Genomic DNA, 20531 nt, shown 5'->3' with positions numbered 1-20531 from the left:
TTTATTAGGTTTCCCCATGAGGTGATAAGTCCCCTTTTAGCAGATCTTTACATTGCTATGTACAATACAGTGACTGCTAAGAAGCACTGACAGACAGAAATTCCTGGACTTAGAACATCCGAAGGTCGATAAGGCGCAACTCCTGGTAATTTATCATGCAGACACAGGGAATGAAACCTTATTGCTAGTATGAGGGGATAGGGTTCATTTTATCGTTGGGCACCGGTCCTTTTTATATCTTTTTTTTCTTCCTATTCCTGTATATAAATGGCTATTGTTAGGCCGGTGTCAGCTGAGCAACAAGGGATTGCATGGACTGGGAGGGGGGAAAAGAAAGGGGCTTAAAGAGGGGACATATGATTTATAAAACAACTAATGGAGAGGAGGGAACCAGGCACATGGTCGGCTACAGCTGGGAGAAAAGACCCAAGAAGTGAGCGGTGGAGGAACCCCGCTGACAGTGACCCATAGACATCGCACCAAAGGGGCAGTGTGACCAGCACATGATCCATGGAGGGGGTACTGCGGACACAAGAAAGAAGCCGACCCTAGAAGACGAGAAAGGTAAGAGAATGCAAGTAATGGGACAGGTGATTCTCTGCAACCCTGGGAGACAGCAATGCATGGAGGAAAGAGACAGACGTGACAGCAATGAGAAGAAGGCATCAGCTGCTGCTGTAAAGCCTCCTCTTGTCTCCCCTCCAGCATTGCCACAGACTCAGGAATGTGCTCGCATGTCCTTTCATTCTTTTTTACTGAGATCCTAGCAACCAGCCATTCTCTGCCTGTTGTTGTACTACTAGTTGCAGCATGTCTTCTAATGATTAGTGAAGCACTGGTTAAATTCTGATGATTTTGACAAAGTTGCAGTATTCTGGATTCTGTTGCTTCCAGGTACCTGTTCCTTCCTTCAAATATACTCCAGAGTAGCATTGCATGGCTTGTAAGCCTCCTCAAACCAAATTGGAAAAACGTTACCCATTAGCCTTCCCTCAAATAGCCAGTACCAGGCGGGACAACGGAGGGTTTTCCAAGCAATCAGTCAGTGAAAACGTACATCAGACTGATGGAATCATATGTACACAAATTCTTTCCGCAAATCTATCCAGAATAGCCCAGGCCTCTGTCTTGTTTTTTGTGCAGGCCAACAGTCTAGGCAAAGAAATACCCGGAATGGCTCCATAGAGCCCAATTCAGAATTCGTAAAACTGCGAGAAAATGTTGCAAAAGTTTTGTGCAAGTACAGTGAGGAAAAAGTATTTAGTGAGCCACCAATTGTGCAAGTTCTCCCACTTAAAAAGATGAGAGAAGCCTGTAATTGACATCATAGGTAGACCACAACTATGAGAGTCAAAATGAGAAAACAAATCCAGAAAATCACCTTGTCTGATTTGGCAAGATTTATTTTGCAAATTATGGTGGAAAATAAGAATTTGGTCACCTAGAAACATGCAAGATTTCTGGCTCTCACAGATCTGTAACTTCTTCTTTAAGAGGCTCCTCTGTCCTCCACTCATTACCTATAGTAATGGCACCTGATTGAACTTGTTATCAATATCAAAGACATCGATCCACAACTTCAGTCACACTCCAAACTCCACTATGGTGAAGACCAAAGAGCTGTCGAAGGACAACCAAAAACAAAATTGTAGCCCTGCACCAGACTGGGAAGATTGAATCTGCAATAGGCAAGCAACTTGGTACGATGAAATCAACTGTGGGAACAAAAATAAGAAAATGGAAGACATACAATACCACTGATAATCTCCCTTGATCTGGGGCGCCACGCAAGATCTCACCCCCGTGGGGTCAAAATAATCACAAAAACGGTGAGCAAAAATCCCAGAACCACACGGGACCTAGTGAATGACCTGCATACAGCTGGGACAATCGTAACAAAGGCTACAATCAGTAACACACATTGCCAGTGACTCAAATTCTGCAGTGCCAGACGTGTCCCCATGCTTAAGCCAGTACATGTCCGGGCCCGTCTGAAGTTTGCTAGAGAGCATTTGGATTATTCAGAAGAGTATTGGGAGAACAACATATGGTCTGATGAAACCAAAGTCAAACTTGTTTGGTAGAAACAAAGCTCGTGTTTGGAGGAGACAGAATGCTGAGTTGCATCCAAAGAACACCATACCTACTGTCAAGCATGAGGGTGGTACCATCATGCTTTTGAACTCTTTCTCTGCAAAGGGACCAGGACAACTGATCCATGTACATGAAAGAATGAATGGGGCCATGTATTGTGAGATTTTGAGTGCAAACCTCCTTCCATCAGCAAGGGCATTGAAGATGAAACGTGGATGGATCTTTCAGCATGATAATGATCCCAAGCACACTGCCAGGGCAACGAAGGAGTGGCTTTGTAAGAAGCATATGAATGTCCTGGAGTGGCCTAGCCAGTCTCCAGATCTCAAACCCATACAAAATATTTGGAGGGATTTTAAAGTCTGTGTTGCCCAGCGACAGGCCCAAAGCATCACTGCTCTAGAGGAGATCTGCATGGAGGAATGAGCCAACATACCACGAACAGTGTGTGCCAACCTTTTGAAGACTTACAGAAAACGTTTGACCTCTGGCATTGCCAACAAAGGATATATAACAAAATATTGAGATGAACTTTTGTTAATGACCAAATACTTATTTTCCACCATAATTTGCAAAATGCAGGGTGGGCCATTTATATGGATACACCTAAATAAAATGGGAATGGTTGGTGACATCAATTTCCTGTTTGTGGCACATTAGTGTATGGGAGGGGGAAAACTTTTCAAGATGGGTGTGACCATGGTGGCCATTTTGAAGTCAGCCATTTTGGAATCAACTATTTTTTCCAATGGGAAGAGGGTCATGTGACACATCAAACTTATTGAGAATTTCACAAGAAAAACAATGGTGTGCTTGGTTTTAATGTAACTTTATTCTTTCATGAGTTATTTACAAGTTTCTCTTTGTTTACAGCCATTGACATGTCGCAGAGGTTAACATGTGAGGAGCGGATATAAATTGTGTTGATGTCTGGTGAATGCAGTACCCGGGTCATTGCAGCAGATTTCAATGCAAGACACCCTACGCAAGAAAACTGTCACCATTCCCATTTTATTTAGGTGTATCCATATAAATGGCCCACCCAAAAAAGTTTTCCTCATCACTGAACATAATGTTCTGTGTAAACTGAGGGTCCTGTTCTAATTTTTGTTTTGCCAATTCTGCAAATTCAGCCCGACGATCTGGGTCACCAACCATTCCCATTTTATTTATGTGCATCCATATAAATGGCCCACCCTGTAAATCTTGCGAAATCAGACAAGGTGATTTTCTGGATTTGTTTTCTCATTTTGACTCTCATAGTTGTGGTCTACCTATGATGTCAATTACAGGCCTCTCTCATCTTTTTAAGTGGGAGAACTTGCACAATTGGTGGCCGACTAAATACTTTTTTTCCCCACTGTATTTTACAATTGTAAAGTGCTGCGGAATATGTTGGCGCTATATAAATAAAAATTATTATTATTATTATTACAATGTTTGACCTTTTTACGCCACTCTGTCAACTTTTAGGAAAGTGTGCGGAGTAGGCATGAGCGGACCTTTGGGTTTGACCGAACTGTACTCCGAAGCTTGGTTCAGGTACCAGAACCCTACCTGAACTTGAATCCGAACCCCATAGAAATTGAGTATCCGAACATTGGTGCTGTAGAATGGTTGTAATAAGGGCTATGAAGTGGGGGCTGCCAAAGCTCTCTCTACAAACTCACTCTCAACTTTATCTCTCCGAACTGTCTCTCCAAACCCTCTCTGTCTCTCCCCGAATCCTCTCTCCGAACCCTTTCTCTCTCCAAACTTGCTCTCCGAACTCTCTCGCTGAACTGTCTCTCTCCGAACTCACTCTGTTGCTCCGAACCCTCTCGCTCACCAAGCTCTATCTCTGAACTGTCTCTCCTAACCCTCTCATTCTCCGAACTCTACGAACCCTCTCTCTCAACTCTCTCCAAAGTCACTCTCTCTGAACTCGCTCTCCGAACCCTCTCCAAACCTTCTCTTTCTGAACTCATTCTCTCTCTCCGAACCATCTCTCTTGCCAAACTTTCTTCGAACTGTCTCTCCAAACCCTATCTCTTTCTCCGAACCCTTCCTTTCTCCAAACTCTCTCTCCGAACCCTCTCTGAACACTAAAATCGACTTCCGGAGGCAGTCTGTGTTTGGAGTTCAGCACCGGATACTAGGTGTCCGGTACAAGCCGTGGACTTTACAGTTCGGATTCAGGGGAGCGGTCAGGTGCGCCGGAAAAATTCATAACTTAAGTCACAAACTGGCGTAAATTATAACCTAAATGTGTACCAGCCCCTGGTGGTGCCCGGCTGTTGAACGATGCGCCAAATGTGCCTCGTAATGAGCTCAGTTTTGCTAGTGACTGTGTTGCAGTTATTTGCACCAAATGTATAAAAGTGTTGCACAAGGTTTGATAAATGTGCTGCATATTACAATACTACGCGTGTCTCTAAAAAACATTACCCCACCCCCGGCTTATTTGGACATTTTATTTGTGACTTTATAAATCAGCAATTCATAAATCTGACCACCTCCGCTTTTGAAAAATTAAGTTGTCAAAGTCACCAATGTTTGTGCTAAATTCTGCTACTTTTCTTGCTGCAAAAAAAAAAAAAAAACCCAAACGTTAATAAATTTCCCCCCAATGTGTCAGTGTGCCGTCACCGATGTGTGAATAAAGCTGATGTACGGGTGCAAATGAAAAATCGTCCGTAATTTTTTTTTCTTCTGGTGCATTTGTCATCCATATGTCCACTTACTATTTACCGTAATCTATTTTCCGTACATCTAGTGTCTCTATTACGTTGATTTTTATGCATGAATTGACTTTTATGAATGTGTGACATCTGAAAAACAGAGAATTGGTCCTTGTGAAAAATATTCTAGTCTGAACAACGCCAGTACATTGATCTGTTTTGCACAGTACATTGATCTGTTTTGCACATGGACCAAAAATAAAAAGCAGTCATCTCAATGACTTCTGTCCAACATTGACTAAATAATATCAAATACCATCATCGGTGAAAGATCTGTAGCGCCTGGTGTGCACATTATGATGTTCTGCAGCAGCTTGGACACATCTGTATAATTAAGTTTTAGCTGCTGAAAAGCCTCTAACTAGGAACAGAGCGATAACTATTAGTGGTTGGCGCAGAAGGAATTTCCTTTCCAAGTGACCCGCGACAGACTGATGGTATAAGAACTGATAGGTCATGTCTATGTGAGGCGTTCATCTCCATGGGATTTTCTTAGCGTGTGTAAACGGAACCGTACGACTTTTTGACCTAATGTTGTATTTGGTGATCCTCTTCTTTTTTAATTTTTTTTTTTTTTTTTTTTTTTTTTAACTCTTCCTCTTCATATTTCCACCACTTTCGGCGCAGCTGCCGCCATGGTGTCGCACCTTCTGCTCTTTGCAGTCTCACTCGCTGTCTTTCTAACGCAGATCGTACTTAGCAGGCTGTCAGATTCCCTACTGACACTGGCGGACTCCGCTCACACCCTCTCTCTCGTCATTGCTCTGTGTCCCGGTCTCATCCTTACCCACTTACCCTCCTTGCCCCCACATGCCAAGGTCCGGCTCCCCACTCTCTTCTCGCTACTCTCCCCGCTCTTTCTTTCCTCCCTTTGTCTGTCTCTCACCCTAGGGTCACTCGGACATCTCGTCAATCCTCATCACGCTCACCGTCCGGCGCTCATCTTTGTGGCTGGAGTCCTCGGTCTGCTGTTCAATGTCATTTACATGGCTGTTACTGGAGCTTTTCAAGGTAAGACTGGTGCTAGGGTAGGGTAATTGGGTGGCTAAAGTACCTTGGTGCATTAAAGCCCCCTACACTTCACATAGCTAGCTCCCCTTTTTCCCCAATACAAGCACTCGGTTGTGTGCCCCTGACTTCTCTCCCTTTAAATCATCTGTCGAGGAACAGTCAGGAGGACCCCGTGCACATTAGACTGCCGGACGATCCTGCCCTTATCATCCAGCGTGGCCAACTTTACCCTAATATGTATGGGGGGCCTTTATTTGTACTTGACGGAGCAACAATGAAGCTTTGAGATATTAGATGACCAGATATGTACAAACAGTGTAGACGTTATTAAATAGATCTCTTAGCCCTGATGACACTGGTAGGCTTACTTTAAAAATCCAAACAGTTGTGTAATCCAAAACATAATAAAGTAAGCAAAGCTAAGCTCTACCAGCCTTTCCGGCATGGATTATCAAAGTAACACATCCGCCTCACCAGGTCCAAGAATTATTTTAAAATCAATATATCTGTATTTAAATATAAATAAATATATTTGAAAATACAAAAACAATTAGTGTAAAAGTGGATCTGTCATTAGATTTCAAAGAACAAATTGCATATATATGTGTGCATGTATATACACTGTGTTCCAAATTATTATGCAAATGATATTTTTCTATGATTTTCCTAAATAGTCGGTACAAATGACAGTCAGTCTAATAAAAGTCATCAGCCGTTAGAGTATACATCAAATTTTTTTGAAGAAACCTCCCAATGATAACAGTATAATCTCCAAAATGAATAAAAACTCAAATTTCACTTTTCCAAATTATTAGACACAGTAGAATTTCTAAACACTTGATATGTTTTAAAGAACTGAAAATGCTCATTTGTGGAATTTGCAGCATTAGGAGGTCACATTCACTTAACAAAAAAGCTATTTAACTCCAAAACATCCTAACAGGCCAAGTTAACATAGGAACCCTTCTTTGATATCACCTTCACAATTCTTGCATCCATTGAACTTGTGAGTTTTTGGAGAGTTTCTGCTTGTATTTCTTTGCATGAAGTCGGAATAGCCTCCCAGAGCTGCTGTTTTGATGTGAACTGCCTCCCACCCTCATAGATCTTTTGATGATACTCCAAAGGTTCTCTATAGGGTTGAGGTCAGGGAAAGATGGTGGCCACACCATGAGTTTATCTCCTTTTATGCCCATAGCAGCCAATGACTCAGAGGTATTCTTTGCAGCATGAGATGGTGCATTGTCATGCATGAAAATGATTTTGCTCCTGAAGGCACATTTCTGCTTCTTATACCATGGAACACAGCTGTCAGTCAGAAACTCTATATACTTTGCAGAGGTCATTTTCACACCTTCAGGAACCTTAAAGGGCACTACCAGCTGTTTCCCCATGATTCCGGCCCAAACCATGACTCCTCCACCTCCTTGCTGATGTCGCAGCCTTGTTGGGACATGGTGGCCATCCACCAACCATCCACTACTCCATCCATCTGGACCATCCATGGTTGCTCGACACTCATCAGTAAACAAGACTGTATGAAAATTAGTCTTCATGTATGTCTGGGCCCACTGCTACAATTTCTGCTTGTGAACACTGTTTAGGGGTGGCTGAATAGTAGGTTTATGCACCACAGCATGCCTTTGAAGGATCCTACACCTTGAGGTTCGAGGGACTCCAGAGGCACCAGCAGCTTTAAATATCTGTTTGCTGGTTTGTAATGGCTTTTTAGCAGCCGCTCTCTTAATCCGATGAACTTGCCTGGCAGAAACCTTCCTCATTCTGCCTTTATCAGCACAAACATGTCTGTGCTCAGAATCAACCACAAATCTCTTAACAGTACGATGATCACGTTTAAATTTTTGGGAAATATCTAATGTTTTCATCTCTTGACCAAGGCATTGCACTATTTGATGCTTTTCAGCAGCAGAGAGATCCTTTTTCTTTCCTAAATTCCTTGAAACCTGTGCCCTGCTTAATAATGTGGAACATCATTCTTAAGTAGTTTTCCTTTAATTGGGCTCACCTGGTAAACTAATTATCACAGGCGTTTGAGATTGATTTCAGTGATCCAAAGAGCCCTGATACACAATACCATCTATGAGTTTATTTGAAAAACAAAAAATTACATCTTTGACACTTAAATCCAATTTGCATAATAATTTGGAACACAGTGTATATACCGTATATATACTAGCTGAAGAGCCCGGCGTTGCCTGGGCATAATAACCAACTGTGGTTAGTTATAACAAATTATAATGATTATATTGCACATAAAAACATTTAGCATCATATATTCAACACTACTGATTTGCAACACAAATTAACTAAACGATTACCTAAGTATCCTCTCCTGTGTGATACTTTCTGCTGAGCTGTGTATCTAATCCTATCGTGTGTTACTGACTGCTCAGCCGTGTATCTAATCCTATCCTGTGTGATACTGACTGCTGAGCCGTTTATCTAACGTCATGCGTCCGGAGGCGGAGCTACCGGCGGAGGCGCGCAGGGGCGGGGCTTAGCGGCAGCCGTGCGCAGGCCGTCACTGCGGCCTTTAACGCAAATGTGAAACCGGCTTAACCCTATTCTGTGTGATACTGACTGCTGAGCTGTGTATCTAATCCTCTCCTGTGTGATACTGACTGCTCAGCCGTGTATCTAATCCTCTCCTGTGTGATACTGACTGCTGAGCCATGTATCTAATCTTATCATGTGTGATACTGACTGCTGAGCTGTGTATCTAATCCTACCCTGTGTGATACTGACTGCTGAGCCGTGTATCTAATCCTATCCTGTGTGATACTGACTGCTGAGCCGTGTATCTAATCCTATCCTGTGTGATACTGACTGCTGAGCTGTGTATCTAATCCTATCCTGTGTGATACTGACTGCTCAGCCGCGTATCTAATCCTATCCTGTGTGATACGGACTGCTGAGCCGTATATCTAATACTATTCTGTGATACTGTGTGCTGAGCCGTGTATCTAATCCTATCCTGTGTGATACTGACTGCTGAGCCGTGTATCTAATCCTATTGTGTGATACTGTCTGCTGAGCCGTGTATCTAATCCTATTCTGTGATACTGTCTGCTGATCCGTGTATCTAATCCTATTGTGTGATACTGTCTGCTGAGCCGTGTATCTAATCCTATCCTGTGTGATACTGACTGCTGAGCCATGTATCTAATCCTATCTTGTGCGATACTGGGCTCCCCCTGCAGTCTGTGTCAGAGGGTGGTCTGTGTTGGCACGGTAATAAATTGTGTTATTTCCAGCTTTACAGAAGGACGATAACACCATAGAAATGATAAGAATAATAAGCCTCAGTTACCACAACTGTCTACAAAGAAAACTGTTGCTGATGGCAACCAATCACAGCTCGTTTTTCATCTTTTAAAGAGCTCTGGGACAGCGTGGCGAGTTTTGAGTGGCGACTTTTGTGTTTCGACTTTTATGTGTCGAGGTTGGTGTATGTGTGGTGAAATGTGTGCTGAGGGTGGTATATGTCTTGAAGCACGTGGTAGTGTGTGGCGCATTTTGTGTGTGCTCATATCCCCGTGTGTGGTGAGTATCCCATGTCAGGGCCCCACCTTAGCAACTGTACGGTATATACTCTTTGGTGCCATCGCTCTCATTCTTTAAGTCCCCCTTGTTCACATCTGGCAGCTGTCAATTTGCCTCCAACACTTTTCCTTTCACTTTTTCCCCATTATGTAGATAGGGGCAAAATTGTTTGGTGAATTGGAACGCGCGGGGTTAAAATTTTGCCTCACAACATAGCCTGTGATGCTCTTGGGGTCCAGACGTGTGACTGTGCCAAATTTTGTGGCTGTAGCTGCGACGGTGCGGTGGCCAATCCTGGACATACAAACGGCTGTGGAATCGGTAAGCCAAACCTGCGACTCCGACTCCTCAATTTCCCTTACTCCGACTCCACGACACCGACTCCCACATATATTGCTTATATTTAAGTGAAAAATTTATTGTAGTACAATGTGAACATCAGACATTTAATCATTTCTATGATCCATTAATCAAGATATTTCGATAGAACATAATATCCATTTATTGGAATACAACTTTAGAACACAAAACTGTAATAAATTGTAAATATGTAATACACTGTATAATATCGATTACACATATACAGTACAGACCAAAAGTTTGGACACACCTTCTCATTGAAAAAGTTTTCTTTATTTTCATGACTATGAAAATTGTAGATTCACTCTGAAGGCATCAAAACTATGAACTAACATGTGGAATTATATAATTAACAAAAAAGTGTGAAACAACTGAAAACATGTCTTATATTCTAGGTTCTTCAAAGTAGCCACCTTTTGCTTTGATTACTGTTTTACACTCTTGGCATTCTCTTGATGAGCTTCAAGTGGTAGTCACCGGAAATGGTCTTCCAACAGTCTTGAAGGAGTTCCCAGAGATATTTAGCACTTGTTGGCCCTTTTGCCTTCAATCTGTGGTCCAGCTCACCCCAAACCATCTCGATTGGGTTCAGGTCTGGTGACTGTGGAGGCCAGGTCATCTGACGTAGCATCCTATCACTCTCCTTCCTGGTCAAATAGCCCTTACACAGCATGGAGGTGTGTTTGGGGTCATTGTCCTGTTGAAAAATAAATGATGGTCCAACTAGACACAAACCGGATGGAATAGCATGCCGCTGCAAGATGCTGTGGTAGCCATGCTGGTTCAGTATGCCTTAAATTTTGAATAAATCCACAACAGTGTTACCAGCAAAGCACCCCCACACTATCACACCTCCTCCTCCATGCTTCACGGTGGGAACCAGGCACGTAGAGTCCATCCGTTCACCTTTTCTGCGTTGCACAAAGACACGGTGGTTGGAACCAGAGATCTCAAATTTGGACTCATCAGACCAAAGCACAGATTTCCACTGGTCTAATGTCCATTCCTTGTGTTCTCTAGCCCAAACAAGTCTCTTCTGCTTGTTGCCTGTCCTTAGCACTGGTTTCCTAGCAGCTATTTTACCATGAAGGCCTGCTGCACAAAGTCTCCTCTTAACACTTGTTGTAGAGATGTGTCTGCTGCTAGAACGCTGTGTGGCATTGACCTGGTCTCTAATCTGAGCTGCTGTTAACCTGCGATTTCTGAGGCTGGTGACTCGGATGAACTTATCCTCCACAGCAGAAGTGACTCTTGGGCTTCCTTTCCTGGGGTGGTCCTGATGAGAGCCAGTTTCTTTGTAGCGCTTGATGGTTTTTGCCACCGCACTTGGGGACACTTTCAAAGTTTTCCCAATCGAACTGACTGACCTTCATTTCCTAAAGTAATGATGGCCACTCGTTTTTCTTTACTTAGAATTTGTATTATGGCAAGAAAAAAGCAGCTAACAGTCTATTCAGTAGGACTATCAGCTGTGTATCCACCAGACTTCTGCACAACACAACTGATGGTCCCAACGCCATTTATAAGGCAAGAAATCCCACTTATTAAACCTGACAGGGTACACCTGTGAAGTGAAAACCATTTCCGGTGACTACCTCTTGAAGCTCATCAAGAGAATGCCAAGAGTGTGCAAAGCAGTAATCAAAGCAAAAGGTGGCTACTTTGAAGAACCTAGAATATGACATATTTTCAGTTGTTTCACACTTTTTTGTTAATTATATACGGTAATTCCACATGTGTTAATTCACAGTCTTGATGCCTTCAGAGTGAATCTACAATTTTCATAGTCGTGAAAATAAAGAAAACGCTTTGAGAAGGTGTGTCCAAACTTTTGGTCTGTACTGTGTGTATATATACACATACACACACACTATGACTTATCTCAGCTTAGACAAAGCCTAGATCCTCAGGCTACATTCACACTATGGGCGTAGCCAGGATCAAACCTGGGGGGGGGGCAGAACCTCATGCTGTTCCGCAGAATTTCATACTGCACACCTCAGCTGCTGCAGAAACTCATACTTCACGCCCCTACACTTGACAATAAAGCCTGCACCTTAAGAAGATGTGGTGATGAATGCAGTCTATTTATTCCAACTGTGAATTGATGTGTTACTGAAGACGAGCAATGCCTGTCCTGGGCGTCCTTTTGGGCAGCTATGAGGTAAAAAAAAGGAGTGTTAGTCTGTGTGCTATCCGGCTTTCATTCTTTTTGGTACAGATATGATATGGATAGACAGATATGGATAAATGGATATATAGATAGAGCAGATTTCTTATCTGCTTTTGCTATTGAAAACATTATCTATGAGCTCAAAAACCTTTCAGGTGATGTGTTTTTTTAAAAAGCTGATCTGCTTTTGCAGCTGAAAAGCGTATCCTCAAAAAACGCAGGAAAAACGCTGTGTGTGAATGTAGCCTTAGATCAGGAATAGAACAGCCATTTATAGGACATTTCATAACTTTCCCAAATTCCTATGAAAAAATATTCAGCTCATTCTGCATTGAACTACTGTACCCAATTTATTATATATTTTAGGAGTCGGTCCATTTTATACCGACTCCAACAAAATGAGCTCCGACTCCGCAGCCCTGCATACAAACACATACATACACACCCACATTGAGCTTTATTTATTTATATATATATATATATATATATATATATAATGTGTATATATATATTGTTGTATGAAATCTAATAACAGATCCACTTTTACGCTAATTGCATTATCTAATTAATTTCTGTGTTGATTAATCTATGATATCTTCATAGTGGTGTTGCTTACATTTTTTTTAGCTGTCTGCAGCCAACACTAGAGGGCGCTCCTGTATATGTTTTATACATTAAAACTCAATAATAATAATCTAAGCTTCTTTATATTTTATTGCTGAGGGGTGGATTTAGAGCTCTCTATCAGAAAATCTGGACTCTATTTGCTATAAAAAAAAAAGTATGAAATGAATTGGCACAAAATATTGTACCCAAAATTACCATTAATTGTCACAAAAGTGGGCATTAAAAGCAAGGGGACGTCCCTACTGGTCATAAATACATGAAATTGTTCACACTGTTATAACTTGTGCTCATACTCTAAGGCTGTGTTCACATGGATTTCTTAAGGCAAAAATAAATTAAGAGCTAAAAGAACATCTCTTCGCTGAACAGAAAAGTGGCTTTCCCATAGAAATGAACAGAAAGTTATCCCAGCTGCTTTGAAGAGGATTTGTGGGTTTCGCTAAAAAAAAAAAAAAATCCTCAAAAACATCTGTGTTAACATAGCCTTAGAGTAAGTGCTTGTCCAAAAAACAAGGACCCCGATTCATTGACAAATGGTGTTTGATACGCCAGTCTTAGGCTAAGTTCACATTAGCGTTTGGCTGGTCTGCGTAGGGCTGCTTGCTTCTTCCCTTAAGCTCCGCCTACTTCCGCATGCGTCCTGCGTACCTATCTTTAACATTGGGTACGCAGGGACATGCGCTGTACTGACACACGAGGACGCATCCGCATCCAACGCATGTCCTTGAATGTGAACCCGGCCGTAATGAAAGGCATGCAGTAATAAGATGCATCAAATTCATTAAGAGGTGCATATTAGTGATGGGCGAACATGCTCTGATAAGGCGTTATCCAACCATACTATGTTTGAGTCCCCGCAGATGCCTGTCTCATGGCTGTTCAACAGCCGCAACAACAGGGGATTTCCTAACAAACAGCTAATCCATTCATGTGTTGTGGCTGTTTAACAGCCATGAGACCTGCAGCCGCGAGGACTCGGACATACTCTGATAACACCCGAGCATTCTCGGATAATGCCTTATCTGAGCACAGTCGCTCATCATTAGTGCATATCCCTTAATGAATTCAGCACAGCTTATCAGTGGTGTGTGCCTCACCAGAAAGGTTACTCCAGTCAGGGACTGGAGTAGCCTTTCCGGCGTAATAACCACTGCCTGTTTTGATAAATTTAATGGAAGAGGTGTAGACACACCCATGTCCCGCCCTGTGTACTCCCCAACTCCATTCAGTTTTGGCGGAGGTGCCTGAAACTGGAATAAAAACTCTAAAAGTTTTCAAATGCTCGCTCACCATTGCAATTGCAACTTTTCACACTGTTTTACACCGGTTTTCTTGCGTAAACACTTCGATGAATAAGGGCCTAAGAGTATGTGCACATTATATCTTTTTCAGGTGGGCATAAATGCCAGTCCACCACCTAAGAGCCCAGCAGCATTATAAATCAGATGGGGCCCAGTACATTGCAAACAGGAGCATTACATGTAATATGTTGTTGTCTGTATTGTCTCTTGCTTGCGTTCAGCCATATGACTGTATTTCCTCTTTTCCCATCTGATAAAACCAGGTCTATGCTTAGCGGGACTGCAGCCATATCAGCCTCGGTGGTATCTGGTCCTGCGCATGCTCTGTTCCCTTGCTTCATCATCGCTCCTCCTAGCCAGCAGCTTGCTGCTTCACCTGCTCAGTCACCCGGCCGTGCACTACCTGGATCCTGCTCTCTCCTTGGTGTCTATAGCAATCATGATTGCTTCAGCCTACTCCGACATCGTTCAGAATGGCTGCCTTCTCCTCCAAGCTGTGCCTCCCTCTGTTAAATTACAGACCCTAAAGCAAGATCTGGATTCAATCTGCAGCAATAATAGACATCATGAGCTTCACATATGGTCCCTTGCCCCAGACCATAGCGTGGCATCTCTCCATGTTCATTGTTCCGGGATGGAGGAATACAAGACTATTTTAGCCCAGGCCAAAGTACTTTTTAAGCGTCATGGCATAAGAGAGCTGACCATACAACCGGAGTTTGGTAGCCCAGAAACGTGCGCTTTGTCTTGTGGACCGGCTTGTGCCCACCACTCCTGCTGCTGCTCTCCAAATTCATTAAGTGATGACTTAGTCTTGGCTAACGTCTGCACCTGAACATAATGGATAAGATTCACCGCTCGGTAATGGACAATTATGGAAACTTATGAAATATGAAAAACTTGAACCCATAACCAATAGAGTTGAGCAAAAAGATTTGCAGGACACTGGGTCAGCTGCCACGTCAGTAGTCTATGACTACCAGAGCCCTACAAACCTTCTAATATCTGCGGCATCACCAGCGCCTCTTCTGATTAGTAGGTCCCTGCGACATTATGTGGAGTCGCAATGTAATGATGTTGCAAGGCTCTGGTCTGATGGCCACATTGGTAGTTAATGGCCATCAGACCAGGACCCTGTGAACCTACATTTGGCATCCCCGGCGCCTCTTCTGATTAGTAGGTTCCCGCGACATTATGAGCAATTGCAACGTAATGTTGGAAGACTCTGGTCTGATGGCCACATCGGTAGTCCATGACCATCAGAGCAAGACCCTGTGAACCTACTACATTCGGCATGCCTGGCACCTCTTCAGATTATTAGGCTCCTGTGACATTATGCAGAGGTGCAATTTAACGATGTTGCAAGCCTCCGTTCTGATTGCCACATCGGTAGTCCATGGCCATCAGACCAGGACTCTGTGAACCGACTACATTCATGATCCCCATTGCCTCTTTTGAGTAGAAGGTCCCTGCAGTATTATGAGGAGTCGCAACATAATGTTGAAAGGCTCTGGTCTGATGGCCACATCAGTATTCTATGGCCATTAGACCAAGACCCTGTGAACCTACTACATTCGGAATCCCCTGCACCTCTTATGATTAATTAGTAGGTCCCTGTGACATTATGCAGAATCGCAATGCTATGATGTTGCAAGCCTCCGGTCCAATGGCCACATTGGTAATCCGTGGCTACCAGACGAGGAACCCACTACCTTTTTATATCCCCGGTGCCTCTTCTGATAAGTACTTTTCAGTTTAGTACACTGTGGCACAACGCCACATAGTCTACTAATAAAAAAAAGGGCCAGTAGGAGGTTTGCGGTGCTTTGATCCGGCGGCCATGGACCAGTGTCCTGCTCCTGAAAATTGTTTTGCTCAACTCTAATAACCAACCATAACAAGGGCTGTAGAGCGACCTTCATTTTTCACAAGGACGTTAGAGCTTCACCACTCGTAGCTTTCCACAGACTACTCTCAGACCACAGGCATGTAACACAAAAAGTTTTTTTAAAAAATATGATTTTTAATATCTACATTCAAACTTAGTGCATTGATTGCTGCTTGTCTTAAAAATTTTCAATCGCTACTTACAAGATTTCCAATATAAAAACCCCCATTTCCCAACACACAACCATTTTGCAGCAATATTGTTAGCATAGGGTAAATGAATAAAGTGCATCCCCACCATCCTCCCTCATCACAATCCCAGCATTGTACGGTGGTTTATACTTGCCGTGTCCAATAAATCATCTAATTTTCTTGCATGGTGGAAAGCTGTGATGGAACGTTAATGCTGTTATGTTAGTGAATACACCATTACCTTGTATATTTACATTACAACTAAAAAAAATTATCTGCCAAGCCCAACCCAAAGTTGTCCAAAGCTCCTTCCTCCATTCAGAATACCTCAGATTGGATTTTATTGGGGTCTTAAAATAAAATCCAAAATTCAAGTCCATTCATGAAAAATGACTGACTTCTGAGAGATCAGCACCTATCCATTGGATCCTCCAGGTAAGCAACATTGGCAAAATGTTGTCCATGCTCGCCAGTGAGGGCAAGGCTGTCACCCACCAAGCTGGCTGTTGCATTATCGACCTGACCGTGCGCAAAATTTTCAAAATCGACTGGATCTGCTAATTCATTGTATTCTCCATGAATCCATGGCATCATGGCATTGAGGTTGGTAGTGGAATCTTCAAGAAAAGGTTCATGGAGCGTAGGTTCATTGGTGCCCATCAGGTTCACAGAGAAGTAATCGAGGTTAGGGAAGGGTTCATGATTGGGAAATAAATCTTAAAAATACAATGAAAATGGATAAAATATAATTACGAAAAAAATATTTAATAAATTCTGCTATAATCCATACAGTTATATTGGCTTTACCGGGTGAAGATCACTACATTAAAGTGTTATTCACACTTATAGTTATCACCTATTTGCAAAACTCGCAGATCTTTACAGTTGGGACCCCTAGAGACCTTAGAAAACGGAGCTCTAAAATGGAGTTGAAATAACTCCTTAAAGGGAATCTGTCACTGGATTTTTTTAATTTACACTGTGCACCTCCTCCAATTGCCACTGCTCCACTAATTCTGGATCAGTTTTTCTTTTTATTCTGTGCCCCTCCATTCCAAAGTTGTGCCCCTTGGAAATTAAGGTGCAAATTTTCCCTCTGGCCAACTAGGCATGCACCACAGAACTTCTCTGGGTGCAGCCAGGATTTGATTGGCCAGCATCAGAGGAGAAAAAACACACGCCCCCAGAGAAGTTCAGTAGTAGCACAGTTTTCTTGAAGGGAAATTTGATATTTTTTTTTCCGGGACGGAGGAACACAGAAGAAAAACTAAAACTGTTTCAGAATCAGTGACGCAGCGGCAATTGGAGGAAACGCTAACAAAATCCAGAAAAAGGTACATTTTATCCTCAGTTCATTTGTACTATAGGTCCAATTCCATTGCCGCTTTTGTCATATTTGCAAAGAGAGGCAGGCAGTGCTATTTTTCTGGTGGAATGACAGGTGCCATGAAGGAAGCCGAAGGACCCCAATGTAAGTCAATAGGGTCCATTAGGTCAAGTGATGGATGTACAGTCTCATTGACCTCTATTACAAAACTAACCTACTGAGCTCCCTCTAGTGGTAACTGTGAGCACAAAGAATTTCAACATTTCACTACATTTTTACTTTAAAGGGGTTGTCTTAGGTTTCATCTGCAGGAGCACACCACTCCTCTTCCTACGGGGTTCTGCTAGGAAGTAATGCACTCCTGAAAGACTGACTGTTCAGACCAATGGCATGGCTGTGCGTCTGGTCTGAGCTCTGCGCTCTTCTGCACGCAGATGTAGCTTTGTTTCTGCAGCATTGAGGAAACACAGAAGCAATGCTATACCTGTGTTCCGGTAATCTAGCCAGCATCAGATCAGCGCTTACAAGCTCTGAGAGGCTGCAGAAGTAACCGGTAACCTAGACATTAACCTTGAGAATGGAAATTATTTTTAGTAACATGTGAATTGCAAAGTTGCTTACATTTAAGAAAACTTTGCAATTTTAACTATTAGTGATGTTGAGGGGAATGCTTTAAACCTAGAATCTGTTTCCTTGCGTATTACTAAGACTCTAGAACCTATATGTGCCCCCATTAACTGAAACGGTCCTTTAATCCAAATGGCGGGTGTCACCCCCGCCTTATATGCCCTAATAACAAATGCCCCATGACAAACTATAATGCACAACATCTGGCAGACAATGAAATAAGATCTATCAGTTTGAATAACTACATCACAATCTAGGTACGACTTTCTAATAAAGATATGATAATGTCTGTAAAGCGCTGTGGAATTAATGGTGCTATATAAGTGAGTAAAATAAATAAATATAAAAGATTCCATTATCTGCCGAACACTTCTTTTCTTTAACCCCTAGGTGGCAGTGCGACTTCATGTAATAAATGTGCTTTAGACCCATTTCCGCAGACTTTGGGGCAAGGCCTGGAGAAGGCGTTCACGACGCAGCCGCAAGCTGCAGCAATTAATTGATTTTTGCATGCGAAACACATGTCTGACCTTACTGCTATTTGCAATTGTGAGTTAATAGGGGAAAGAGAGAGGAATATCCCAATAAACTATTATCATTTATCCGCAGCGGATTGCGAGAATCATCATATTGTCAAGAAACCTTTCCAACAAGGGAGGACAGTGCAAATCAAAAACCCATCTCTGAAGCAACATGTAGATGGAATGGCTTAAAGGAGTGAGTTAAAGTATTCCCCTTTCTATAGAATAGGAGATAACGTTCCAATCACTGGGGTCCGACTGCTTGGACATGGAAAGTTTGCGTGCGATAATATTGCTGCAGAGATGGGTTTTTGATTTGCACTGTCCTCCCTTGTTGGAAGGGTTTCTTGACAATAGGGTTTTATTTTACCCCTGAAATAAGAGCTTGACAGCTATCTATTGTGTATGGGGGGTGCTTCCAGATATTTCCAGCTATGCTGCCCGATGGCAGTATTTTGCAGAACTCTACACTTGTAGTACGAGCATGAGAATAAGGTGAGGGGTGGTTGCTGTGAAAGATGCCCATCTGTAGGCACTAGATGTTTCTATTTCCAAAATACTGCCCACCCCAGACAGTTTCCCAATGCAGTACACGGGCACTTTATGACTCTGCGTAAGGTATGGCATTGTGTTTAGCAGTGATGGTGGCCTGGGACACGTCTCACTTATCTTTGACATCTATGAGTTTGGTCAGACTGAGAAGAGTAATTTTACCAGCAGTAATCATTATTACGTGCCTATACGACGGCAGGACGTACCTGCTGTGGCGTTGCAGTGATCCGTGTAGTCATGTCTGACTTGCTGATTCCTTTTACTCTCAATCCCATGTGGATCTGCAAATAGAAAATTCAGACAATTCTGTCACTCCCGTTCCACTTGCCCCGGATTGTCGCCTTGTGGATAAATCCCCTATGGTGATACATACCTGGGCCGTTAATGTCATCAAAGGGTGATGAGAGCCGTTGCCGCTTTTTGCCTAATCCATAGGCGTCTGGAGAAAAGATTAGTAACTATGAGATGCATGAACGATCTGTAAGACTTGGAGAGTTAAAGGGTTTTTCTGAAACCCACACAATAAACAGAACACTCTTTACTCACCCTCCCCAGGTCCAGTGCGGAGTCTCCGCTGCACACTGTGTTATTGTCTGCAGCGCTGATATCACAGTCAGCGCCGCAGTCAATCAGTGAGCTCAACAGCTCCGTCCAAGTAGACGGCACTGAGTCCAGCAATTGGCCGCCGTGCTATCGACGCAACAAACTGGAGAGAATTTTAGTCTTGGATTAATGAAGTTAAGAAATAACAGATTCACTCTCTTCTAGCCTTCCCCGCATCATGTATTGGAAATACGGCAGGAAAAATTCCTACAGAAAATCTCCAATCAGCAGGAAAATCCACACTGGCAAATCTACCTAAAAAGGATACAGATTTTGGAGTGGATCCGTCTATATTTTATTATTTTGAGGCAGAATTGCAGGAAATAGGCAATAAATGAGAAAGTCAAAATCCCCAACATACCTCCATGGTTGTGGATTTTCACTTTTTTGTTGAACTGATGGAAAAAAAAAAAATAGGAAACAAACCCGCCACCGTTCCACAACATTGATCAGCTGCATATTTTAAATCTGTCAAGGTCAATGGCATGTCAATCTACAGGCGAATATTATTTATTTCACCCGATTTGCTGCCGACGCAAAAAATCTACAGCATTTTGCGCTATGTGTGATCCTCAAGAATATTCTGCTATGCTGGAATAAATGGAATTGTAATTACTCACTGATTGCTCGCGGCATGTATGTGAAGATCACTCCCTCGCTGCGGATCCCGTCTCCGATCCTCTGTAGACATACTTGCACAGGAGTCGGGTCCTTGATGTGCAGATCATGATACGGAGGCGTCTTCAGGACGATGGCGATCTGTCTGTGGACATCGGCTTGCGAAAAATCGGCACAAGCTTGCCATTCCCCTTCCAAGAACATAACCTTTATATCCTCTGGAGGAAGGCACCAAATGTCAAGGTAACATACAAGCAGGATAGTCTACGCAACATTTACTGATCTGATCAGTGTATTATCTGTCCAGGCAGAGAAATCTCAGGACAGTGTCAAAGGGACCTGTGATCACAGATC

General features: G+C 42.7%; 2 protein-coding genes across 5 annotated transcripts in view; one reads left to right on the top strand and one right to left on the bottom strand.

Annotated features, from left to right (window-relative positions):
* Nucleotides 1-94: 94 nt before the first annotated feature.
* Nucleotides 95-16123, top strand: LOC141052135 (proton-coupled zinc antiporter SLC30A1-like). Of its 2 annotated transcripts, XM_073549363.1 has the most exons (4): nucleotides 95-564; nucleotides 2968-3044; nucleotides 5442-5825; nucleotides 14114-16123. In XM_073549363.1, exons 2-4 carry the CDS (start codon nucleotides 3032-3034, stop codon nucleotides 14683-14685), a joined length of 969 nt encoding a protein of 322 aa, XP_073405464.1. In that variant the 5' UTR covers nucleotides 95-564; nucleotides 2968-3031; the 3' UTR covers nucleotides 14686-16123. The 2 variants fall into 2 exon arrangements, with proteins under 2 accessions (XP_073405464.1, XP_073405463.1); XM_073549362.1 differs by lacking the exon at nucleotides 2968-3044 and having other exon boundaries at nucleotides 106-564.
* RELB (RELB proto-oncogene, NF-kB subunit) overlaps nucleotides 15853-20531 on the bottom strand; it is a 36911-nt gene continuing 32232 nt past the window's right edge. For 2 of the 3 annotated variants that reach the window (XM_073549360.1, XM_073549359.1), the window contains exons 8-11: nucleotides 20180-20395; nucleotides 19330-19395; nucleotides 19163-19237; nucleotides 15853-16645 (exon numbers count right to left, since the gene is read on the bottom strand). In XM_073549360.1, coding sequence (XP_073405461.1) covers nucleotides 16338-16645; nucleotides 19163-19237; nucleotides 19330-19395; nucleotides 20180-20395 — 665 coding nt within the window. In that variant the 3' untranslated portion in view covers nucleotides 15853-16337. The remainder of the gene's footprint in view (nucleotides 16646-19162; nucleotides 19238-19329; nucleotides 19396-20179; nucleotides 20396-20531) is intronic. The other variant, XM_073549361.1, reaches the window with a different exon arrangement.

This window comes from Dendrobates tinctorius, unplaced genomic scaffold (genome assembly GCF_039654945.1).
Source record: "Dendrobates tinctorius isolate UK_male_01 unplaced genomic scaffold, ASM3965494v1 ptg000158l, whole genome shotgun sequence".
NCBI lineage: Eukaryota > Metazoa > Chordata > Amphibia > Anura > Dendrobatidae > Dendrobates > Dendrobates tinctorius.
Note: the sequence above shows the minus strand (reverse complement) of the source record. Positions and strands in the feature narration are given on the sequence as shown.